The sequence below is a fragment of the Sorex araneus genome, chromosome 6 (assembly GCF_027595985.1).
Source record: "Sorex araneus isolate mSorAra2 chromosome 6, mSorAra2.pri, whole genome shotgun sequence".
In the NCBI taxonomy this organism is placed as follows: Eukaryota; Metazoa; Chordata; class Mammalia; order Eulipotyphla; family Soricidae; genus Sorex; species Sorex araneus.
Window position 1 is genome coordinate 57,742,250 of NC_073307.1, and position 22,184 is coordinate 57,764,433.

At 43.7% G+C, this 22,184-nt stretch overlaps 2 protein-coding genes across 2 annotated transcripts in view; both read left to right on the forward strand.

The window, feature by feature from the left end:
• LOC101542434 (zinc finger protein 568-like) overlaps positions 1–22,184 on the forward strand; it is a 36,892-nt gene that overhangs the window by 1,940 nt on the left and 12,768 nt on the right. The window contains exons 2-3 of the mRNA XM_055142724.1: positions 8,380–8,506; positions 17,985–18,071. Coding sequence (XP_054998699.1) covers positions 8,383–8,506; positions 17,985–18,071 — 211 coding nt within the window. The 5' untranslated portion in view covers positions 8,380–8,382. The remainder of the gene's footprint in view (positions 1–8,379; positions 8,507–17,984; positions 18,072–22,184) is intronic.
• Positions 19,614–21,467, forward strand: LOC129405586 (zinc finger protein OZF-like). The gene is made up of 3 exons (XM_055141844.1): positions 19,614–19,932; positions 19,986–20,645; positions 20,851–21,467. The coding sequence occupies exons 1-3, from the start codon at positions 19,614–19,616 to the stop codon at positions 21,465–21,467; spliced, it is 1,596 nt and encodes a 531-aa protein (XP_054997819.1).

Genomic DNA, 22,184 nt, shown 5'->3' on the forward strand with positions numbered 1-22,184 from the left:
GTGCAGGAGCCCGGGTCTGTGCGAGGGGCTGGGCGCTCGGGTCTGTGCGGGTGCAGGAGCCCGGGTCTGTGCGAGGGGCTGGGCGCTCGGGTCTGTGCGGGTGCAGGAGCCCGGGTCCGTGCGAGGGGCTGGGCGCTCGGGTCTGTGCGGGTGCAGGAGCCCGGGTCTGTGCGAGGGGCTGGACGTTCGGGTCTGTGCGGGTGCAGGAGCTCGGTCTGTAGCTGCAGAAACGGGTCTGTGCGGATGCAGGAACTCGAGTCTGTGCGGGTGCAGGAGCCCGGGTCTGTGCGGGTGCAGGAGCTCTGCTCTGTATGCTAGGTGATAGCTCGGTCTGTGTAAGGTGCGTGTGCTTGGGTCTGTCAGTGCCGGAGCTCAGGTCTCTGTGCGGTGTAATAATTCGGGTGCTGAGAATACTTAACCGAGGATGTTTAAAGGTGCGTTGGTGTGTTTGCTTGTCTGAACGTGGAGGGGCCGTGAGTTCCCAGAAACAGAAAGACGGCCGAGGGCTTTAAGTGGAAATGAGGTTTCAGGACCTGCTGCCCGCCTAGGGTGGACCCTGGATGGCAGGAGCCCCGTGGGAGCCAGGCTCCGCCTCGTTTTCTCCAGGTTTGGTGGCCAGGGAACACTGTGAAAAAGAGTTAAGATACCAAGTGTGTGAGTGAGAAAAGCAGAGAAGAGTTGTGGGAGGGGAAGGGGCTGCCGTGAGCGATCATAGTTCAGGCTCTAGCACCCTGGTGGACGCTTGGGGGAGGTCTGTCCCTGCAGCAGTGTCGCCGCTGCAGAGGGTGTCTTGGTCGCACGTTCCCCCGCGAAGGGGCAGGTCGGGACGGTTGGCGTTTGCTGCCGGTGCTGCTCCCTGAAAACTGCTGACACGCGGGTTCGGGCCAGAAGGTGGACACGGAGTGTGGGGAGGGGTCAGAGCCAGCAGGGACTGTCTCCTGCCTTTCCTCGCGGGGCCCTGCAGCCCTCAGTCGCCAGCACACGTGTGGACACAGGGTGAAGGAGGAGCCGGGCAGGAGAGGGACTGGAGGGGCAGCCAGACGCTTGTGGACACGAGTGGTGGGCAGACAGCTGGGGAGGAGACCCAGGGCGGCGTTTCTTCCCAAGATGACCGTGTTTCGTGTTCCAGCGAGCCGCGCCCCCGGCACCCCCGCCCCACCCCGCCCCCCACCCCGCGTTCTCTCCCGATTCCCTCTTGACCAAAGCAAGTCAGATGATGAAGCTCATTGTTGGACTTCACAAGGCAGTAGTCAGGACAGGGAAGAAAATCTTTGGAAATCAGTACTGGGATTGACTGTAAACCATAAAAAAAAAAAAAGTGTGAGTGTCCTGTGAAATAATGGATCAAAAAGTTGTTTGCAATAAATATTCTTTCTGCAAAGTTCAGATAGTTTACAACCGCGGGTGCCCTGATGGAGACCCGACTTGGAGTACCTCTGCCATCGGGAACATAACTCAGCGTTGTGTGAGAGGCAGCTAAACTAACCATATACCACCAACACAGACTTTTTTTGGGGCGGGGGGAGTCACGTGGGGGTGGCATTCCTCAGGGCTTACCACTTACTCTGTGCTCAGAAGACTAGTAGGGGTGATGGGGTGCAGGGGATGAACCCTGGCTTGGTGCTGGCAAGGCAAACACCCTCCTTACTGCCTCCTTACTGTACCATGACTCCAGCCCCAGCTTGCCATTTTATGAATGAGCATTAAAAAGAGTAAATCACAGGCCGCAGCCCTCATGCAGAGGGGAGGGTGTTTGCCTTGCATGCAGCTGACCCAGGTTTAACCCCCAACATCTCATTTGATTCCCCAAGCACATCCAGGAGTGATCCCTGAGTGCAGAACCTGGAGTAAGTCCTGAGAACCTCCAGGTGTGACCAAAAAGACGGGGGTGGGGGGGTCCGCGGAGTTAAGTCAATTCTTTATTTTTTCTTGGCTTTTTGGGTCACACCTGGCGATGCATAGGTGTTACTCCTGGTTCATGCACTCAGGAATTACTCCTGGTGGTGCTCGGGGGACCATATAGGAAGCTGGGAATCGAACCTGAATCAGCCACATGCAAGGCAAAAGCCCTACCCGCTGTGCTATTGCTCCAGCCCCAAGTTAAGTGTAATTCTTGACACTATTTGTTGTTTTTTTTTTTAATTTATTTTATTGAATCACCAAGTGGAAAGTTACAAAGTTCTCAGGCTTATATCTCAGTTACACAATGTTCAAACACCCATCCCTTCACCAGTGCCCATATTCCACCACCAATAAAAGCAAAAACAAAAACAAAACAAACAAACAAACAAAAAAAGAAAACAGTATACATCCCACCCCTCACCCCCCAACCCACCTCGTACGTGAGTGATAATTTCACTTCCTTTTCTCTTTACCTTGATTACATTCCAGATTTCAATACATAACTCACTATTGTTGTTAGAGTTTCAAAACAGACTCACTATTTTTGTTGGAATTTATCCCCTAAGAATACAGCTCTATTAACAGGGAAATATTTGATAATAGGTTTTCCACTGATGAGAATGAAGAGATAAAATGTTGCGCGGCCGCGGCGGCCACGCGGTTTACACTTTCTGTATTATAGTAATTAAGTTCGAGAAGATTTAAGTTTGAAAATGAATCATTTCCCTTCCTGGAACAGCATGTACCCAAAGTTAGTTCACAGTCTCCATATGTGGGTGCAAGCACTTGCTGGAGCCCCAATTCCTAAAGCTGTCTCTGATTCCCACTCGTTCCACATCCACCAGCTCTGCAGAGGCTTGGGCACTCGGGCCGAAAACCCGGCCGGCCGGAGCCGAGCACCGGCCCCGGTGGGGCTCGACACTATTTGTTAAGGTAGTAGGAAATACATTTCATTAGCTTAAGGATGAATTGTAAGTAAATTCTACCAATTAATGAGCTTGTGAGTCTATCCTGCTCCTTTTCACAATGCAAAATGCTTGTCCCACAGAAGTTTCTCCAGCTAGTGCGTAAATAGGGAGCTCTGGAGAGGAGACCCAGCCCCCGTGAATAAGCCTCATCCTGCCTTTCATGGCTAATGCATTCACCTTCCCTCTCAGCTTTACTTCTGGGTCTTCTGCTTCTCTAAGAGATGATGAATAAGTCTCTAGTGAGTAGCTTTTGCAAACACTTTTTGCTCAGCTTGTTTCTCGTTGTACTTCATGAGCTTTATGTGTATTCCTGAGTTAAGATGAAAAAGTAGAGCAAAGGGCTAGAAAGAGAGCTCAAGTGATAATCCACATTTCTGGCTTGCTTGAAGCTCTTAATTTGATCCTTAGAATTGTCAGGTACCTCTAGCATCACTGGGGATAGCTGTGATGTCCTCTTCCCCGGCACTTATCTGGTGTCCTTGGTGAGCCTCAAGTACCACTGGACTGAGTGTCCTTGCGCTCAGAAGCACAAGCACCAAATCTTCAGGCCTCCATAGTTGGACTGCCATCATCAGGGCTGTTCAGAGTCCCACCCCCTGAGCGACAATGGGGTTGTCCATAATAAAAGAAAAAAATTTCCATTACAGGGAAATATGTATAAACATGATAAAGTTGGTATATAGATTTTTTTTTTGCTTTTTTGGGTCACACCTGGTGATGCTCAGGGGTTATTCCTGGCTCTGCACTCAGGAATTGCTCCTGGCAGTGCTAGGGGGACCATATCAGATGCTGGGGATTGAACCCAGGTTGGCTGCATGCAAGCCCCTGCCCGCTGTACTATGTCTCCTGACATAGTACATAGTACATAGTACATCAGAGACCTGACTCCTGATGTGTGGATTTTGAGCAGCTAATGACCTTAGAGTCAGTTAATAACCTTAGAGTTAACCAAGATGAATTTATTTTATTTTATATTTTTTGCTTTTTGGGTCACACCCGGCGATGCACAGGGGTCACTCCTGGCTCTGCACTCAGGAATTACCCCTGGTGGTGCTCAGGGGACCATATGGGATGCTGGGAATCGAACCCGGGTTGGCTGCATGCAAGGCAAACGCCCTACCCACTGTGCTATTGCTCCAGCCCCACCAAGATGAAATTAAATTGATCTGTAGGCTGCCTTATGCCATGACCCAAAGAGGGCATCTTTTTTTTACCTGGGCAAATGCACTTACAGGAAAGTGCAAACCCAGAGGCCTGAAACCATGTGTTTATTCTAGGCTCCCAGCATCACTAGCCCAAAGCTGGCAGAATTCTAATATACTCCCTGCCTGTGCACACGTGCCTTTCATTTTATGGGCTTGTCAGTCAGAGTGGGTAATTTATTATAGTTTTGAACTAACAGTGATGCAGCATTTTCATCCAAAGTCCTTAGATTGTGTATTTTCACCCATTTGTATGCATTTGTATGGGTTTTGTATTGATAATGTGTCAAGCATTATAATCGTTTTGTTGTTTGCTGCCCCAAAAATTGTCTTCTTTCTCTTCACCATTATTTAATTCATAGTCTCTAGCAACTATTGATATTTTCAGTTTTCAAATTAGAATCACAAATGTGTAGGTCTTGCAGCTTGACTTCTTCCTAAATATGAATTTAGGTTTCCACTGTGCCTCTTGACAGCTCATGATAATTCATTCTCTGAAATGCATTCTCTCTGACTTCCATTTAGTTTCCTGAACTTGGTTATGGACGCTTAGCATTCTTCTGTCTTAAGATCCTTGAGTTTAATTTTTGATGACTGCTTCTCCTTTTTGTTTTGTGAATATGTGTCACATTTTTTCTGTTTCTATAGATTCACAGTGCTCCTTGCTTTATCCACTTTATCATACATCTGGCTACTTAATCAAAATTAGCTGCCTATGGGGGCTGGAGCAATAGCACAGCGGGTAGGGTGTTTGCCTTGCTCTGGCCGACCCAGGTTCGAATCCCAGCATCTCATATGGTCCCCTGAGCACTCCCAGGAGTAATTCCTGAGTGCACGAGCCAGGAGTAATCCCTGTGCATTGCCGGGTGTGACCCAAAAAAAAAATTAGCTGCCTATGTATTTGAAGGTTTACATCTGAACTCTTTAAGTTCCAGTAACCTGAGTTTGTCTTTGCTCCAGTCCCATGAAGTTTTGATTACTGTAGCTTTGTAGTAAAGACTAGAGTTTGGGAGTATAATGCCTCCCGTTTTCTTGCTTATAATTGCTTTGGTGATTGTGGAAGTTTTATGGTTCCATACAAACTATAGAAATATTTGTTCAGCCCACACAGCAGAGCCTGGAAAGCTACCTGTGGTGTATTCGATATGCCAAAATCAGTAACAGCAAGTCTCACAATGGAAACGTTACTGGTGCCTGCTTGAGCAAATCGATGAGCAACAGGATGACAGCGATACAGTGATCCTTAAAGAATGAGTGAGAGGGGCTGGAGTGATATCACAGTGGGTAGGGTGTTTGCCTTGCACTCAGCCAACCCGGGTTTGATTCCCAGCATCCCATATGGTCTCCCAAGCACTGCCAGCAGTAATTCCTGATTGCAGAGCCAGGAGTAACCCCTGTGCATCACCGGGTATGACCCAAAAAGCGGAAAAAAAAAAAGAATGAGTGGGAATTTTAATACATTGACACTGGGGCATGCTGCTCTTGCTTCACACTTGAACGTGGTTTAATTAATGCACATTGTAGCCTGAGGTGTGTTATTGGTGACCCCTATTTATCTGTTAATTAGTTGGGGTGAGATGGTCATTTTAATTGTGTTGATTTTTCTAATCCATGAGCAAGGAGGATGCTTCCATTTTCCTGTGTCGTTTGTTTCATGTAGAAGTGTATTAGGGGCCTGAGAGGTAGCACAGTGGGTAGGGCAGCATGCAGCCAACCCAGATTTGCTCTCCGGCAGCCTATATGATTCCCAGAGCACCACCAAGAGTGAGGTTTTTTGTTTTGTTTTGTTTTGTTTTGTTTTTCTTTTGGGTCACACACCTGGTGATGTTTAGGGGTCATTTCTGGCTCTGCTCAAGGGACAATATGAAAAGCTGGGAATCAAGCCAGAGTTGGCGTGCAAGGCAAACACCCACTTAATTATCACTCCAGTCCCCAGGAATGACTTATGAGTACAGAGCCAGAAGTTAACCCTAAATATTGCCAGATATAAACACGACCCCCCCCCAAAAAAAAAAGTGAATTAGAATTTTCACTAAATTTGTCTTTTTTTATAAAGTAGTTCACAATATTTGATTACATTTAATATTCAAACACCAATCCCACCACCATTATACCTTCCCACCATCATATTTCGGGTGTTTCCATCCCAAACCCCAATCCTTGCCCCAAAGCAGAACCAAATGCCATAATATTTCCCTGTAAGGTTGGTTGCCTCCTACTTTGAATCCCATCAAATGTGGTGCGGAGTACTGGTAGGGTGTGTCCTATGAAGTGTCCAGTGGCCGCAAATGCTGCTGCGGGGTCGGTTGCTGTGCGGGGTCCTTTGAGGTGGGGAGGGGTTTCACCCGCCCCTCTCTGGGGTACCCCGAATGAAACAGCCTAGTGCGGGATCCAGCGGTATGGTTATGGTGAGAGTCATGTTGCTCCCTTCCAAGAGAGGACATTCCACTGGATAGTGGCTGATGACGAGGTTATCTGGCACCAACCAGAGGCATGGCTGCTGAGTTGCCGGAGGGTGGGGTGAGGGATGTCATAAATTGGTCTTTTACTTTGTTAGATTAACTTCTAGATACTGCTTCTAGTTTCTTTTTTTTTTCTTTTAGTTTTGGGGCCACAACTAATGATGCTCAGGGCTTACTCCTGGCCGTGCTTGGTGGACCATATGGGATGCCAGGGATCGGACAGGGTCAGCTGCATGCAAGGCAATTGTCCTACCCGCTGTACTATCTCTCTGGCCCAGATACTTGATTTTTTTCTGCCACCATCGCAAATGCATAGTTTTAAAAATTTCCATTCTGCATCATTGTTTCCATAAAGAATGCAACATCTTTCTGTGCATTGAGTTTTGTAGACTGCTACTTAGCAGTTTATAATTAATTTTACTTTCTTTCCTGTGCCACGCACAGGGGTGCTCAGGGCTCATTCCTGGCTCTGTGCTTCGGGATCGCTCTTGGCAGTGCTCAGGAAACCATATGTGGTGCTGGGGTTCAAACCCAGGTGTTTTTTTTTTCTTTTTGGGTCGCACCTGGCAATGCACAGAGATTACTCCTGGCTCTGCACTCAGGAACTACCCCTGGCGGTGCTCAGGGGACCATATGGGATGCTGGGATTCAAACCCAGGTCGGCCGCATGCAAGGCAAACGCCCTACCCGCTGTGCTATCGCTCCAGCCCCTCAAACCCAGGTTAGCCATGTGCAATTGGAGTGCCTTTCTCTGCTGCACTATCTCTTTGGCCTCCTTTGTACTTCCTTAACTCAGTCTACTTTCAACATGTTTTTAACAAGTATCCGTCAGTAAAATGTTACAGGTGTCATTTCATACTGTCTCCAAACCTCAGCTTCTATCTGGAACAGAAGTGTAATCTTTTTATTTTTAGCAATAAGGACATCTTCCAGTTTATAAAGAAATCTCAAGTAGTAATTTTTAGGAACTTATAAAATCACATAAAGACAAAATATTTCTAAAAGAGGGGCTGGAGTGATAGCACAGTGGGTAGGGCGTTTGCCTTGCAAGCGGCCGACCCAGGTTCAAATCCCAGCATCCCATATGGTCCCCTGAGCACCGCCAGGGGTGATTCCTGAGTGCAGAGTCAGGAGTGACCCCTGTGCATTGCTGGGTGTGACCCAAAAAGAAAAAAAATTCTAAAAGATAAAACTCCACAGATGAATAAATCACCAGACTTTCTGTTCTTATTTATTTATTACATTTTATTTTTATAAAGTTGTTCACTATAATTTGTTGCGTTCACTATTTCAACCCCAGTCCCACTACCACTACACCTTCCCTCCACCATTATTTCAAATTTTACCACCACTACCCAAGCCTGCCTCAAAGGCAGATGCTAAATAATTTATTTTGTATTGCTTGTTATGAATAATTCACTACAAATGATCCAAAAAGGTTTCCTTAGAGGAAAGTGTGTGAAAGTTGTTGTATCTCACCTTGGAGCCATTAAGCCCCATATAAGAGATCACTAACATGTTATTACAGGTTGAGCCTTGTGTGCATATATACATATATACACACACACACATCAGGATCAGTTGCCTTCTACTTTATACCCCATCCAATGTCGTGTGCTATTCCTGGTACATCAGTGGTGTAGTATATGAGATGTCGCTCCAGGAATTCTAAAATTTTAAATAGGGTGTTAGAGCTGGAGTTAAATTTTTAACTGGATGGTGATTTGGGGGTCCAGAGGCATCTCTGCAGCATCTTGCTCTCTTCCAAGATTATATTTGTGAGTCTCTGGAACTTTCTGTCCTTTTAACCCAAACATGCTTTGAATGAAAGTTCTGTGCCTCCAGGGCATGGTGTTGTTTGAAGATGTGGCTGTGGACTTCAGCCGGGAAGAGTGGAAGGACCTGGATGACGCTCAGAGGACCCTGTACAGAGATGTGATGCTGGAAACCTACAGGAACCTAGTGTCAGTGGGTGAGTGAAGCTTCCCAGTACGTCCGAGTACCACAAATATGTTCCCCACTAGCAAATAAGTTTTTTTTTTTTTTGCTTTTTTTTTTGGTGGGGGTCACACCCGGTGATGGTGATGCACAGGGGTTATTCCTGGCTCATGCAGTAAGGAATTAGTCCTGGCAGTGCTCGGGGAACCATATGGGATGCTGGGAATCGAACCCGGGTCGGCCGCGTGCAAGGCAAATGCCCTTCCCGCTGTGCTATTGCTCCAGCCCGGCAAATAAGTTATTTTAAAAATTATTATAGTTAGTGTCACTAGTTTACAAGACCCCAAATTTAGGTACTCTGGGATTTGTAATCCAAAACCAAAGTTTTTTGTTGTAACATACTTTTAGTTTAGGCGCGCCATGCGTTAGGTGGCCGAGAACCACCTCCCCAGCCGAGGAACAAAGAGAGGGGGCATGGATAGATGGGAAAAATGGCCCGTTTGATTCCAGAACCAAATGGCCTCTATACTGAGTCTGAGGGGGGTTGAGGTACAGGACAGCACATAGGTGTGGTTGATCATTTACAGAGATAAAGCATTTTGTTTTGTTTTTGCTTTTTGGGTCACACCGGCAATGCACGGGGCTTACTCTTGGCTCTGCACTCAGGAATTACTCCTGGCGGTGCTCAGGGGACCATATGGGATGCTGGGAATCGAACCCGGGTTGGCCAGAGCAAGGCAAACGCCCTACCCACTGTGCTATAGTTCCAGCTCCACAGAGGTAAAGTGTTTTGATTGAGGCAGTTTTTTTTGGGGATTAACTCAAGGAGACAATTTTTTTCTCCCAGGGGCATCTATATTACTTTTCTCTTTACCTTGCTACTAGAACATTTTAAACAATCAAGTTACTTCTTACTAAAACTTGCAGTTATTTGGATAAACACAGTAAGAGATAGAGTTCAAAACTTAGTTCTCTGGGCTCCTAGGGCAAGCAAGGCTTTTCCTGTAAATCCCACACTAAGTCCTCAGGCCAGTTTAGCTTTTCCTTCCCCATGAGAGTCCTCTCTTTTAGGTCATCATGACTTGCATCAAGACCATGATTTATGCTTTCCACACTGTCCCATTTTGATGCTTTGCTGTTGGCTCTGGGTCCATCCATGTCCCGTGGCTGGGACCCCCCTCTTTAGGGTATTAGGAACCATAGCAACCAAAGCCTGAGTCATGTCATTATGATGGATGCCAAGAAGTAGATATATCTTAGAATCAATCAACTCCCAAATATTATGACCATAGCGTTAAGATATATATATATCTTTTAAGCAAAAAGCATGCTCTGTAGTAAAATATGAAAAGGTTATAGAGGAAAGAGAAAAACTAGTAATTCATTACAGATATAAAGTTCAGAGTCACCAGAAGTTTTCACTTTATAAGAAACCAAACTTGACTTGGGGAATTTAGTAGCTGACAATGAGACAATGAGAGGTAAAGCACAAAGGAAAGATTAAAGGTAAACTCAGGGGGCTGGAGCGATAGCACAGCGGGTAGGGCATTTGCCTTGCATGCGGCTGACCCGGGTTCGATTCCCAGCATCTCATATGGTCCCCCAGCACCGCCAGGAGTAATTCCTGAGTGCAGAACCAGGAGTAACCCCTGTGCACTGTTGGGTGTGACCCAAAAAGCAAAATAAATAAATAAATAAATAAATAAATAAAGGTAAACTCAGGTTTCTCTCGCGGGGAGAGGCGAGGAAAAGGGACAATTCACCAGTGAAGCCTAAAACACTTAGGGTTAATATCCAGCAACATGCTATTCTCTTATTTCTCTATATACTACAGACAAATGCGATCCTCTGGGATCTCCCCGATTTAGTTTGTTTACATGAGACAATCTAGTTCCATTCAAGTGGCAGCAAACTGCAGATTTCTTCTTTTCTTCCAGCTGCATAGTAATTCATTGTGCATCCGTACCACAAATTCTTTATGCATCTATCGTTAAACATTTGAATTGCTTCCATATATTCTGGCTATTATAATTAGCACTGTGTGAATGGAAGTGGGCATGTATCTCTTCGAATTAATGTTCTGATGTTCTGGGGGTAGCTGTCAAGAAGTGAAATTACTGGGTCATTTGGTAGTTCCTTATTGAGACATCTCCACACTGTCCCTGTAGAGGCCGAACCACACAGCCTTCCCACTATCGGTGAGGGAGGGCTCCCTTTTCAGCACAGTCCCACCGGCACACTTGTTTCCGATCTTTTGATCCTTCACTGTCATGTTCCCTTGTTAATGCTGGTAAATGGTTTTTTTCATATGCCCCCTTGGTTGCCTTTCTGTGTAGTGGGGGCAGGGTGAGTTGAGGGGTTTGATCATGTCACTTAAGTTTTGATGGATTCTTCCCTTTATCTTTTGAGACCTAATGAATACTTTATCTGATGTATGATGAGAAGAGTGTAAAATTAGCACAGCGGGAAGGGAGTTTGCCTTGCATGCGGCCGACCCGGGTTCGAATCCTTTGTCCCTCTCGGAGAGCCCAGCAAGCTGCCGAGAGTATCCCGCCCGCATGGCAGAACCTGGCAAGCTACCTGGCAAGCGTATTCGATATGCCAAAAACAGTAACAACAAGTCTCACAATGTGCAAATATTTTCTGCTTTTTATTTTAGCTTGAGTTTCTCTAACCATCCAAAAGCCTTGTATTTTGATGTAGTCCCACTTGTTTGTTTGTTTTTGTTGCCTTTGCTACTATATTTAAATCATTGACAACTTCTCTGAGGTGCATATCCTGGACAATTCTGCATATGTTCTCCTCAGTGTGTTTTTATGGATCTGGACTAATAACTTTTTTATTTTGTTCACAGCAATGATCAAGGTTTACTCCTGGCTCTGTGCTCAGAGATTTCTCCTGGCAGGCTCAGGGGACTATATGGGGTGCCTGGGATTGAACCCAGTTAGTTGGCTGTGTGCAAAACAGATGCTCTACTTGCTGTATTATTGCTGTGGCTCCTGGACTGACAATCTTGAGGCCTTTAACCCATTTTGAACTAAATTGTGTGTATGACTTGAGATGGATCTTGTTTCACTTTTTTTGGCAAATGACTATCCAATTTTTCCAGGATCATTTGTTGAAGAGGCTTTTCTTTCTTTACTACTTTTTTTTTTAATTGAATCACTGTGAGATAAACCCTTACAAAGCTGTTCATGGTTAGGTTTCAGTCATACAATGTTCCAATACCCATTCCATTCCAAGGTTACAAAGTTATTGATGAATGAGTTTCGGGTATACAATGTTTCAATGTCTATTCCTTCGCCAGTGTCTCTACCCTTTCTCAAAGCCCTCCCGGCTACATTTGCCTCCCACCCACCAGTCTGCTTCTAGGAGAGGTACTTTATAAAAAAAAAAAGTTTTTGCACTGTGGTTTACAGTCCTGTTGCTGATAGGGTGTCATACATAATACTTTATTGCTTTCAGCATCACGTCCTCCAACTGGTGGCCCCTTCCCTGCCTTGTCTCTCAGCCAGAGTTTCCCAGGAAGAGGAGTTCTCAATGTTAGTTGTTTGCACTATCTTTGGGTATTAGCTATTCTACTATTTTGTTTCTTTGTATCAAGAGCCTTTTCTTTTCTTTTCTGTATCTTTGTTTTTTGTTTTTGGGCCACACCCTGAACACCACTTATGAGTTATAGGCAAAGCAAGTGCTCTACCTACCATTCACTGCTCTGGGTCCCAGAAGAGGCTTTGCTGTTTTGTTTTGTTCTTGGTTTGGGGCCACATCTGCCAGTGCTCAGGGTTTACTCTTGGCTCTGCATTCAGGACTCACTCCTGGCAGTTTGCCGTGGACTAGATGGGGTACCAGCCATCAAACCTGGGTCTGCGACAAAGGCCCCAAAGAAGAGACTTTTTTTGATCTCCTTCATGCACTCAACTGCTTAGTCTTACATGCCCTGTCAGTGTATCTGAGGCTTTATCTCTGGGCTTTCAGTTCTAGTGTGTTGGCTGTAATCCAGCACCACACTTTTTTTTTTTTCTTTTCGGGTAACACCAAGCAATGCACAGGGGTTACTCCTGGCTCTGCACTCAGGAATTACTCCTGGCGGTGCTGAGGGGACCATAGGGGATGCTGGGAATCGAACCCGGGTTGGCCGCATGCAAGGCAAACGCCTTACCCGCTGTGCTATCACTCCAGCCCACACACGGTTTTGATTACTGTAGTTGGATAGTACAATTCAGAGTTAGAGAATGGAATATTTCTCTGTTTCTCAGATGAACTTTGGTCATTTGGAAGTTTTATGATTCCATTTGACTTTTGTAGAGTTAATTCTAAGTCCTCAAGGAATGTCTTTGGAATTTTGGTGTACATCATGTGTACTGCTTTGAGTAGGGTGGTCATTTTGATAATGCCAATTCTCTCAATCCTTGAATTTGGATTGTTGTTGTTTATTTTGGGACCACACCCAGCAGTGCTCAGGGCTTTCTCCTGCCTCTGCATTCAGGGATCACCCCTGGCAAGCTTGGGGGGCCACATGGGTTGCCAGGGATCCACCCCACATTGGCTATATGCAAGACAATAGCTCTACTCATTATTGTTTGTTTGTTTGTTTGTTTTTACCATTTTACCTGCCTTTTTTACTCGCTTTGTGTTTTAACCTGTTCTCTTTTTTTAACCTGCTATTTTTTCTTTTACTATTTTACCCACTGTTTTACTATTTTTCCCTGCTCCATTTTCTGATTTCTTGGTGTCCTCTTTTATTCCTTTTATCCATAAGTGACTTATGGATAAATCTTTTACATTTATTTTATTCGTTTCTAGATGCTTGATGTTTTTGGACGCTGTTTTAAATGAAATTGTCATTTGTTATTTCCTTACCAGGTTTCTTTTTCTTTTTTAAAAATCTCATCTGGGCTGGAGCGATAGCACAGCGGGTAGGGCGTTTGCCTTGCACGCGGCTGACCTGGGTTCGATTCCCAGCATCCCATATGGTCCCTCAGCACCGCCAGGAGTAATTCCTGAGTGCAGAGCCAGGAATAACCCCTGTGCAAAACCGGGTGTGACCCAAAAAGCAAAAAAAAAAAAAAACAAAACAAAACAAAACAAAAAAAAGCTCATCTGTGGGAGATCTCTCTATCTCTGTTTCTGTCATCTGAACATAAGTTAACTATTTTTCTATCAACTTGGATCCCTTTGATTTCTTTTTGGGGGGTCACACCCAGAGATGCTTACGGATTGCTCTGGCTCCGCTCTCAGACATCACTTCTGACTTGAGGGACCACATACGACACTGGGAATTGAACTAAGGTCAGCCATGTACAAGGCTAATGCCTTTCCTGCTGTGCTATCACTCTAGCCCTGGAATTGTCTTTGTTTCTTTCTTCTAGTCTGCTGTTTGCTTATAGAAATGCAACTGATTTTTTGTGTATTGATTTTGTAGACTGCTGTTTGCTGTATTGGTGTATTTATGCTGTATTGCTATATTTAAGGTTTTTTAGGGAAGTGTTCTGGGTCTTCTAGGAGTATCATCTGAACATAGTAATAAGGTAACTGCTTTTCTACTAATTTGGATCCCTTTGATTTCTTTTTTTTTCTTTTGTGTCCTATTTCTTTGATAAGAACTTCCAAATATTGAATAATAGTGGAAAAAGTGCCGATCTCTCCTTTGCCTGATATCAGAAAGTTTTCAGTTTTTTTGCTATTCAGTAGAATGTTGGTTGTGGGTTTGTTATATTTGGCCATTACTATATTGAGCTATTTCTATCACTGTTTGATTGAGAATTTTTATTACGTTTATTTTGTTTTTATTTTGGGCAACAGTTGGCTGTGCCCAGAGCTTACTGCTTACTCAGGGATCACTTCTGGGGATGCTTGGACCACGCTTGGGTAAACCATGTGCAAAGCAAATGTACTATCTCTCTGGTCCATGAGGCATTTTACTATAATTGGATGATGAAGTTTGCTTCTGGGCATCAATTGGTATGATTATATAATTTGTTGTTGTTTTTTACACCTGACAATGCTCAAGGGTTACTTCTGGTTCGCACTCAGGAATTACTCCTGACGGGGACCATACGGTGCTGGGGTAGAACCCAGGTCAGCCACATGCAAGGCAAGTGACCTACATGCTATACTCCAGCTCCATGATCATATACTTTTATCTTTTTGTTAATTTGTGTTTATTGTATTTATTGGTTTACATATCCTTGTGAGGCATCCCATTTGGTCATGATTTATAATGCTTTTGATACTTTGTTGGATTCATTTCACCAAGATTTTGTTGAGGATCTTTGCATTGATGTGTTTTAAGGGAAATGTGTCCTTGAATCCCTGTGATGAGTCCCTTTGGTCATGATTTACAAACCTTTCGATACTATGTTATGGATCTTTGTGTTGATGTTGATTGAGGAAAATATGTCAGTTATTTTCTTTTTTAGTAGTATATCTTTCTGGTATTGGTTTTAGAGTAAGGTTCACAGAAATTCTTGGAAGGATTCCTGTTTTTTGTTTTTGGGCACACCTTTGCTCAGGGCTTGCTCCTGACTTTGTGCTTTGGGATCACTCCTGACAGACTCTGGGGGACAGAGCTGGTGCCAGGGTTAGAACATGTGTCACCCACATGCAAAGCAAGGGCCTTACCTACTGTACTACCACTCTGGCCACAGGTTTTCTACTTTCTCCTGAGTCACTCTTGGGAGGTTTATGATTTCATGAATGCATCCTTTTTCTTTCTACATTGACCAGCTTAGTTACATAAGGTTGTTCAGAGTAGTCTCTTATGATCATTTTGTTTCTGAGATACCTGTTGTAATTTCTTTTTTTTTTCTTTTCTTTTTTTTTTTTTGGCTTTTTGGGTCACACCTGGCAATGCACAAGGGTTACTCCTGGTTCTGCACTCAGGAATCACCCCTGGTGGTACTCAGGGGACCATAAGGGATGCTGGGAATCGAACCCAGGTCGGCCGCGTGCAAGGCAAATGCCCTACCTGCTGTGCTATCGCTCCAGCCCCACCTGTTGTAATTTCTTACTTTAACCACTGCTCCATTTTTTTCCTTGTAAATTTCTTTATAAAATCTAGCTAAAGGTTTGTTTCTTTTGTTTATTATTTTAAAAAACTAAGTTCTGTCTCAGTGTTTCCCTTGTAGAGGAGGTCTTGAAGTTCTGGTGTCTCTTTAACAGTTTCTTCTCTATCTTGTCCTTTCGAAAAGTATGGCTTGACACTGTTGTATGGGTTTACTTTGATTTTCACATGCTTTGGGTCATCTGTATCCATGTACCTGTCTCGCTCTTTAGGTTGGGAGAGTTTGGAACTACCATTTCTTCAATGACCTGTTCTTCCCTGCCCCTTTTATAGCTCCTAGAATTCCTGTATTTCTGAATTTACTCTTCTGATATTAGCAGCACAATCCCTTAGATTCTCTTCAGTTTTTGAAACCGTTTTTATTATAGTAGTGGTACTAATAATACTGTGAATCATACTTTATATGCAAGCATCATTCCAGAAGAGAGCCCTCTTCCTCCCTCCAGTGTCCCAGGGACCCCTCCCATCCCCCATCCTGCTTGTCTGGCTTGATGATTCTGATCATTTTTTGTTCTCTTACTATGTTTCTTTTTTCTTTTCATGAAGCTCATCTGTAGGAGATCTCTCTCTCTCTGTCGCTTTTGTTTTGCTTTTGGAGGCCACACCTGGCGATCCTTAGGTGCTGACTCTGTGCTCTGGGATCACTCCTAGCTGAGGTGATGATTCATATTGGATGCCTGGGATCGAACCTGGGGCAACCATGTGCCCTTCCTGCTCTACTCTCTTTCCTTCTGTACTATCTTTTCTTTTAAAGAAGTTCCTTCAGCACTTCTTACAAGATTGGCTTCAAGTCCATGAGTTGTCTAAGCTGCAGCCTGTCCCCGAATCTCTTAGTTTTCTCTCTCTCTCTCTCTCTCTCTCTCTCTCTCTCTCTCTCTCTCTCTCTCTCTCTCTCTCTCTCTCCTGGGTTACTCCTGGCTCTGCTTCAGGAATTACTCCTGGCAGTGCTCAGGGGACCATATAGGATGCCCAGAATCAAAAACAGGTCAGTTGCATGCAAGACAAACACTCTCCGCACTGTATTATCACTCTGGTCCTCTTCTTAATTTTATTTTCTTCTATTTATGTGGAGTTTGGCACTTTGTCTTGAGATCACTGGTGTCATTTTCAGTTTCATCTCTGCTGTCTTTTCTTATTGTTCCTTCATTTCTACTTGTATATACATTCATATTTTTCATCAGACTCTTTAAGCATTAATTCTCCATTTAAATGATTTTTTTGTGGTGACGGGGTCACAGATGGTGATGCTTAGGAATTACCCCTGCCAGTGCTCAGGGTATTATATGGAATGCCAGGGATCAAACGGGGCCTGGCTGCATCAAGGCAAATGTTACTATCTGTTCTATCCGTACTATACTTACTGTCTCTCCAGACCCTGTTCAAATGATTCTTTTAGTTCATTCTTGCATATCATTTAGTGTTGAGACAATTGTTCTAGTTTGGGGGCACCTTAGAAAGATATGCAGTAGTTAAGGATTTTCTTGGCCTTCTGTCACTGTGCACTGATGCCACTGGATGTCATGCTTTCTGCAGTTTTGCGTGCTCTGTGTGGTCTATAGTCTCACCAGTAATGGCTTAGATGCAACTCCTACCAGTGGTCAGGGGGCTGGCTGGCTTCCAGATAGCTGGCATGTCCTGGTTCTAGGGTTCTCTCTTCGTCAGCCATGGTCTGATCCCTGCAGTGTTCAGGGACCAGCCTGCAGGCCCCTCTTGCATCACCTTACAGTGGGAGTGTGCTGGTAAATAAGCTGCTCACAGAATGACCAGGAGCATCTCTCCCAGTCCAGAGGCACCTCAAGGGCAGGTGTGGCTCAGCTCTCTCTTAGGGTCAAGGAAATTGACATTATTAAATAACTTTATAGGACTGGAGAGATAGTACAGCAGGATGGGCGGAGCCAGGAGTAACCTGAGCATCACCCAAAACCAGAGTAAATGGTCCTTTAACCAAAAATCAATAAAGCAGAACAATTTTATAAATTAAATTTGAATATATACTAAGGTGGGGGTTTTTTTTGGCCAAAATTGTAATCAAAAGTTGAGGGTGGCTGCAGCCGACCCGGGTTCAATTCCCAGCATCCCATATGGTCCCCCAAGCACCACCAGGAGTAATTCCTGAGTGCATGAGCCAGGAATAACCCAAAAAGAAAAAAAAAAGAATAAAAAATGTTGGGACCAGAGCGATAGCATAACGGGTAGGGCGTTCGCCTTGCATGCGGCCAACCTGGGTTCGATCCCCAGCATCCCATATGGTCCCCCAAGCACTGCCAGGAGTAATTCCTGAGTGCAGAGCCAGGAGTAACCCCTGAGCATCGCTGGTTGTGACCCAAAAAGAAAAAAAAAAGTTGAGGGTGGCATTTATGTGCAGTGTAAAAGCTGTGTTGGTGGTTTGTTTGAGAACCAGTGAACCTTAGCAATTAGGCAATGGTCGTATATTATTTTTCATCAACAGGGCTTTCAGTAACTAAACCGGAAGTGATCACCAGGTTGGAGCATGGAGAAGAACCGTGGAAAGGACCCCCAGGGCAAAGCGTCTCAGGTCAGTAGTTACAGCTGGTGTTGGGAGACTAGAAAGAATGTGTAATGGCTGTTGGTTCCTTCTGACTAGAGGTTTTTCCAGCTCCAGATCTTATGCCTGTTAGTCTGAATGAATGAGGCTTGAGCATTATTTACTCTCCATATCACGACAGGGACGAATGGAGACATTACTGGCACCCACTCGAGCAAATTTATACACTGGGATAACAGTGATACAGTGATCTCACTCTTAGCCTGTATACCTCCAACTTTTAAAAAATGTTTTAATTAATTAATTTTACATTGTTTGGTCATACCCAGCAATGCTCAGGGGTTATTCCTGGCTCTGCACTCAGGAATTACTACAGGAGGTCCTCAGGGGACCGTATAGGGCTCCGGGATTTGAACTTAGGTTGGTCACATGTGAAGCAAATGCCCTACCTGCTGTACTACCACTCTGGCTCTATACTTCCAGCTTTAATAAGAAATATATTTTCATAGACAGCCCAAATGCAATCCATACAAGCCTGTACTTGGAAATTTTTCTATAGTCATGTTCTTCATAGTCTTCTTTCTTTCATGTTATAGACCTTTGTTTTAGATATGTCATAAGTGTTGGCTTACTTTTTCAATATTTTTAATTGAGAAGCACTTTTTTTGGTGGAAAGGCAGACAATTGTGCTGAGGGATTACTCCTGGTTCTGTGCTCAGGGATCACTCTTGAGTCAGTCAGGAGACCATTTGTGGTGCCAGGGATTGAACCTGCATTGGCTACATGCAATGCAAATACCCTACCCATTGTAGTATCACTACAGACAAATTGAAGTTTTTACTCCAGACTCTACACTCAGGAATTACTCCTGGAAGTGCTTGGGGGAAAATATTGGATGCCAGGAATCAAACCTGGGTTGGCCACATGTAAGACAAATACCCTACCCGCTGTACTATTGCTTCAGCCCCTTTTTTTCTTAATAAAATTTGTTGCTGTGATTTATACTGGAGAAAAATTCCATCTCATAATGTCAGTATCTGTATTTTTTTTAATATTTGCATTTTTATGACAGAAGGGATTCCTTTATAATTGCAGAATAATTCTACAAGAAGTCATTGGATGTGAATCATACATGTGATTATTTTTATCTCATTATTAGATGTCCAGACTCTGGAAGACTTGACAGGGAGCAACCTGGAAAATCAGGGCAGACATTTTTTGCAAGTTGCAATCAACAGCATAAAAACAACTTACAAGAGTACTAACTTAGAAAAAATGCATAATTTGCATTCAATTCATATTTTTGAACCAGATACAAATAATGAGAAATATTCTGGAACAATGAAGGAAGTGTATGATGCACATAAGAATATGTTTCTGCCTGTTGAACCTGATGAGATGTATGCTGTAGAGAATTCTGAGAGGCATAAGACAATGGGGAGCTTCTCCATATATCCTGAGCACCCTGTTCTTCATGAGATCAATAATCACTTGCCACAGCCTTTTGAATTTAGGGGACAAGGAGACAGATTCAACAAAGAGCAAATTCATTTTATACACCCAAAAACTCTAATGGGGGATATTGCATATAATGGATATTGGAATGCCAGTGAAAAAACAGCTTTCAGTACTCAAGAGAAAATTCACATTAAGGAGGGTCATTTTGTATGTAATAAATGGGGAGACAACTTTTCTAAGAAATCAACACAATTAAATTTTTATGAAAATTTTAAGCATGAGCATCAAAGATACAATCAAAATCAGAATATATTTAGCAAGAAATTACACCTCACTCAGCTTCAGAGAACTCAGATAGAAGAAACTTCCAAATATAATGAGTGTAATAAAACTTCCTGTAAAAGCTGTAATGATACTGAAAATCAAAAAATACATTCAAATGATAAACCTTATGAATGTAAAAAAAAAGTGAGTCTACAATACCATATACTGGAAAAAAATCTTATGAATGTAAGAAATGTAGGAAAACTTCCTTAAAGTCAGACTTTACACTGTGTCAGCCAACTCACATAGGAGAGAAACCATTTGAATGTAAAGAATGTAAGAAAACTTTCTCCTGGAGGTCAGCTCTCACTGTTCATGAACGAATTCACACAGGAGAGAAACCATATGAATGTAATGAATGTAGGAAAACTTTTTCCAAGAAGTCGTACCTCACTGGTCATCAGAGAATTCACACAGGGGAGAAACCCTATGAGTGTAAACAGTGTAGGAAAACTTTCTATAGGCAGTCAGAACTTACTGTTCATCAGAGAATTCACACAGGGGAGAGACCTTATGAGTGTAAAGAGTGTAGGAAAACCTTTTCCTGTACGTCAGCCATCACTGTTCACCAAAGAATTCACACAGGATATAAACCCTATGAATGTAAAGAATGTAGAAAATCTTTCTCTCGTCTCTCAGCCTTCAGTGTTCATCAGAGGACTCACACAGGAGAGAAACTCTTTGAGTGTGAGGAATGTGGGAAAGCTTTCTCCCTGAAATCACATTTCATTGTACATCAAAGAACTCACACAGGGGAGAAACCCTTTGCCTGTCAAGAATGTAGCAGAGCTTTCTATAAAAAGTCAGACCTCACTGATCATCAAAGAATTCACACACTGGGGCTGGAGCGATAGCACAGCGGGTAGGGCGTTTGCCTTGCACGCGGCTGACCCGGGTTTTAATCCCAGCATCCCATATGGTCCCCTGAGCAATGCCAGGGGTAATTCCTGAGTGAAGAGCCAGGAGTAACCCCTGTGCATCGCCGGGTGTGACCCAAAAACAAAAAAAAAAAAAGAAAAGAAAAAAAAAAGAATTCACACAGGTGAGAAAACATATGAATGTCAGGAATGTAGAAAAACTTTCTACAAGAAGTCATCCCTCACTGTTCATCAGAGAGTTCACACAGGAGAGAAACTATATGAGTGTCAAGAATGTAGGAAAACTTTCTCTTGCAATTCAGCCCTCACTGTTCATAAGAGAATTCACACAGGAGAGAAGCCATTTGAATGTAAAGAATGTGGGGAAACTTTCTATAGAAAGTTAATCCTCACTGTACATCAGAGGATTCACACGGGAGAGAAACCCTTTGAATGTAAAGAATGTCGGAAAACTTTCTCCTGGAAGTCAGCCCTCACTGATCATCAGAGAATTCATACAGGAGAGAAACCCTATGAGTGTAAAGAATGTAAGAAAATGTTTTCCTGGAAATCAGCCCTCAATGTTCATCAGAGAATTCACACAGGAGAGAAACCATATGAATGCAAGGAATGTAGGAAATCTTTTTATCGGAAGTCAGTCCTCACTGTACATCAGAGAGTTCATACAGGAGAGAAACCATATGAATGTAAGCTATGTAAGGAAACTTTTAGTCGGAAATCAGACCTCTCTACACATGAGAGAACCCACAGTAGTGATAACTTATGACTTAGAAATGTAGGAAATAATTTTCTAAGCAGTCCTGATTTTTCATCCGGTAACTCACATGGAAGCAAAATTGAAAGACGTGACAAAAATCTTTTAGAAATTGTGTTTCATTGTGTCTCAAAAGTTCAAATTTTTGAACACAAATGAATGTAGGAAATGTAAGAAACTTTGTAAGAAAGAAACTTCTGTCACAACTCTGCAGAATTGCCAGACATAACTCAAACCCAAAAGAACAGAGAGAAGACTGAACTTTGAATTGACGTCTCTTATTTTTGTTGGGTTTTTGTTGTTGTTGTTATTCTGTTTTTGGTCACATCTGGTGGTGCTCAGGGCTTACTCCTAACTCTGTGCTCAGGAATTACTCCTAGCATGCTTGGGGACCATATGGGGTGCCTGGGATTGAATCCGGGTTGGCTGCATGCAAAGAAAATGCCCTTACCCTCTCTACTATCACTGCCCCTTCAGTTGACAGCTCTTTGTTTTGTTTTGGGGCCACACCAGGCATTGCTCAGGAGTTACTCCTTTATGCTCAGGAATCATTCCTGGTTTTGTCCAGGGGTCATCTGGGGTGCCAGGGATTAAACGTGGGTTGACCACCCGTAAGGCAAGTGCCCTAGCTGTTCTATCTCCCAGCACTGAGTTGACAAAGTCTCCTGGACTAAAGAACTTCACCTGACGCCCTCTGTGACTGAGTTTGATCTCTAGATCAATGAGACA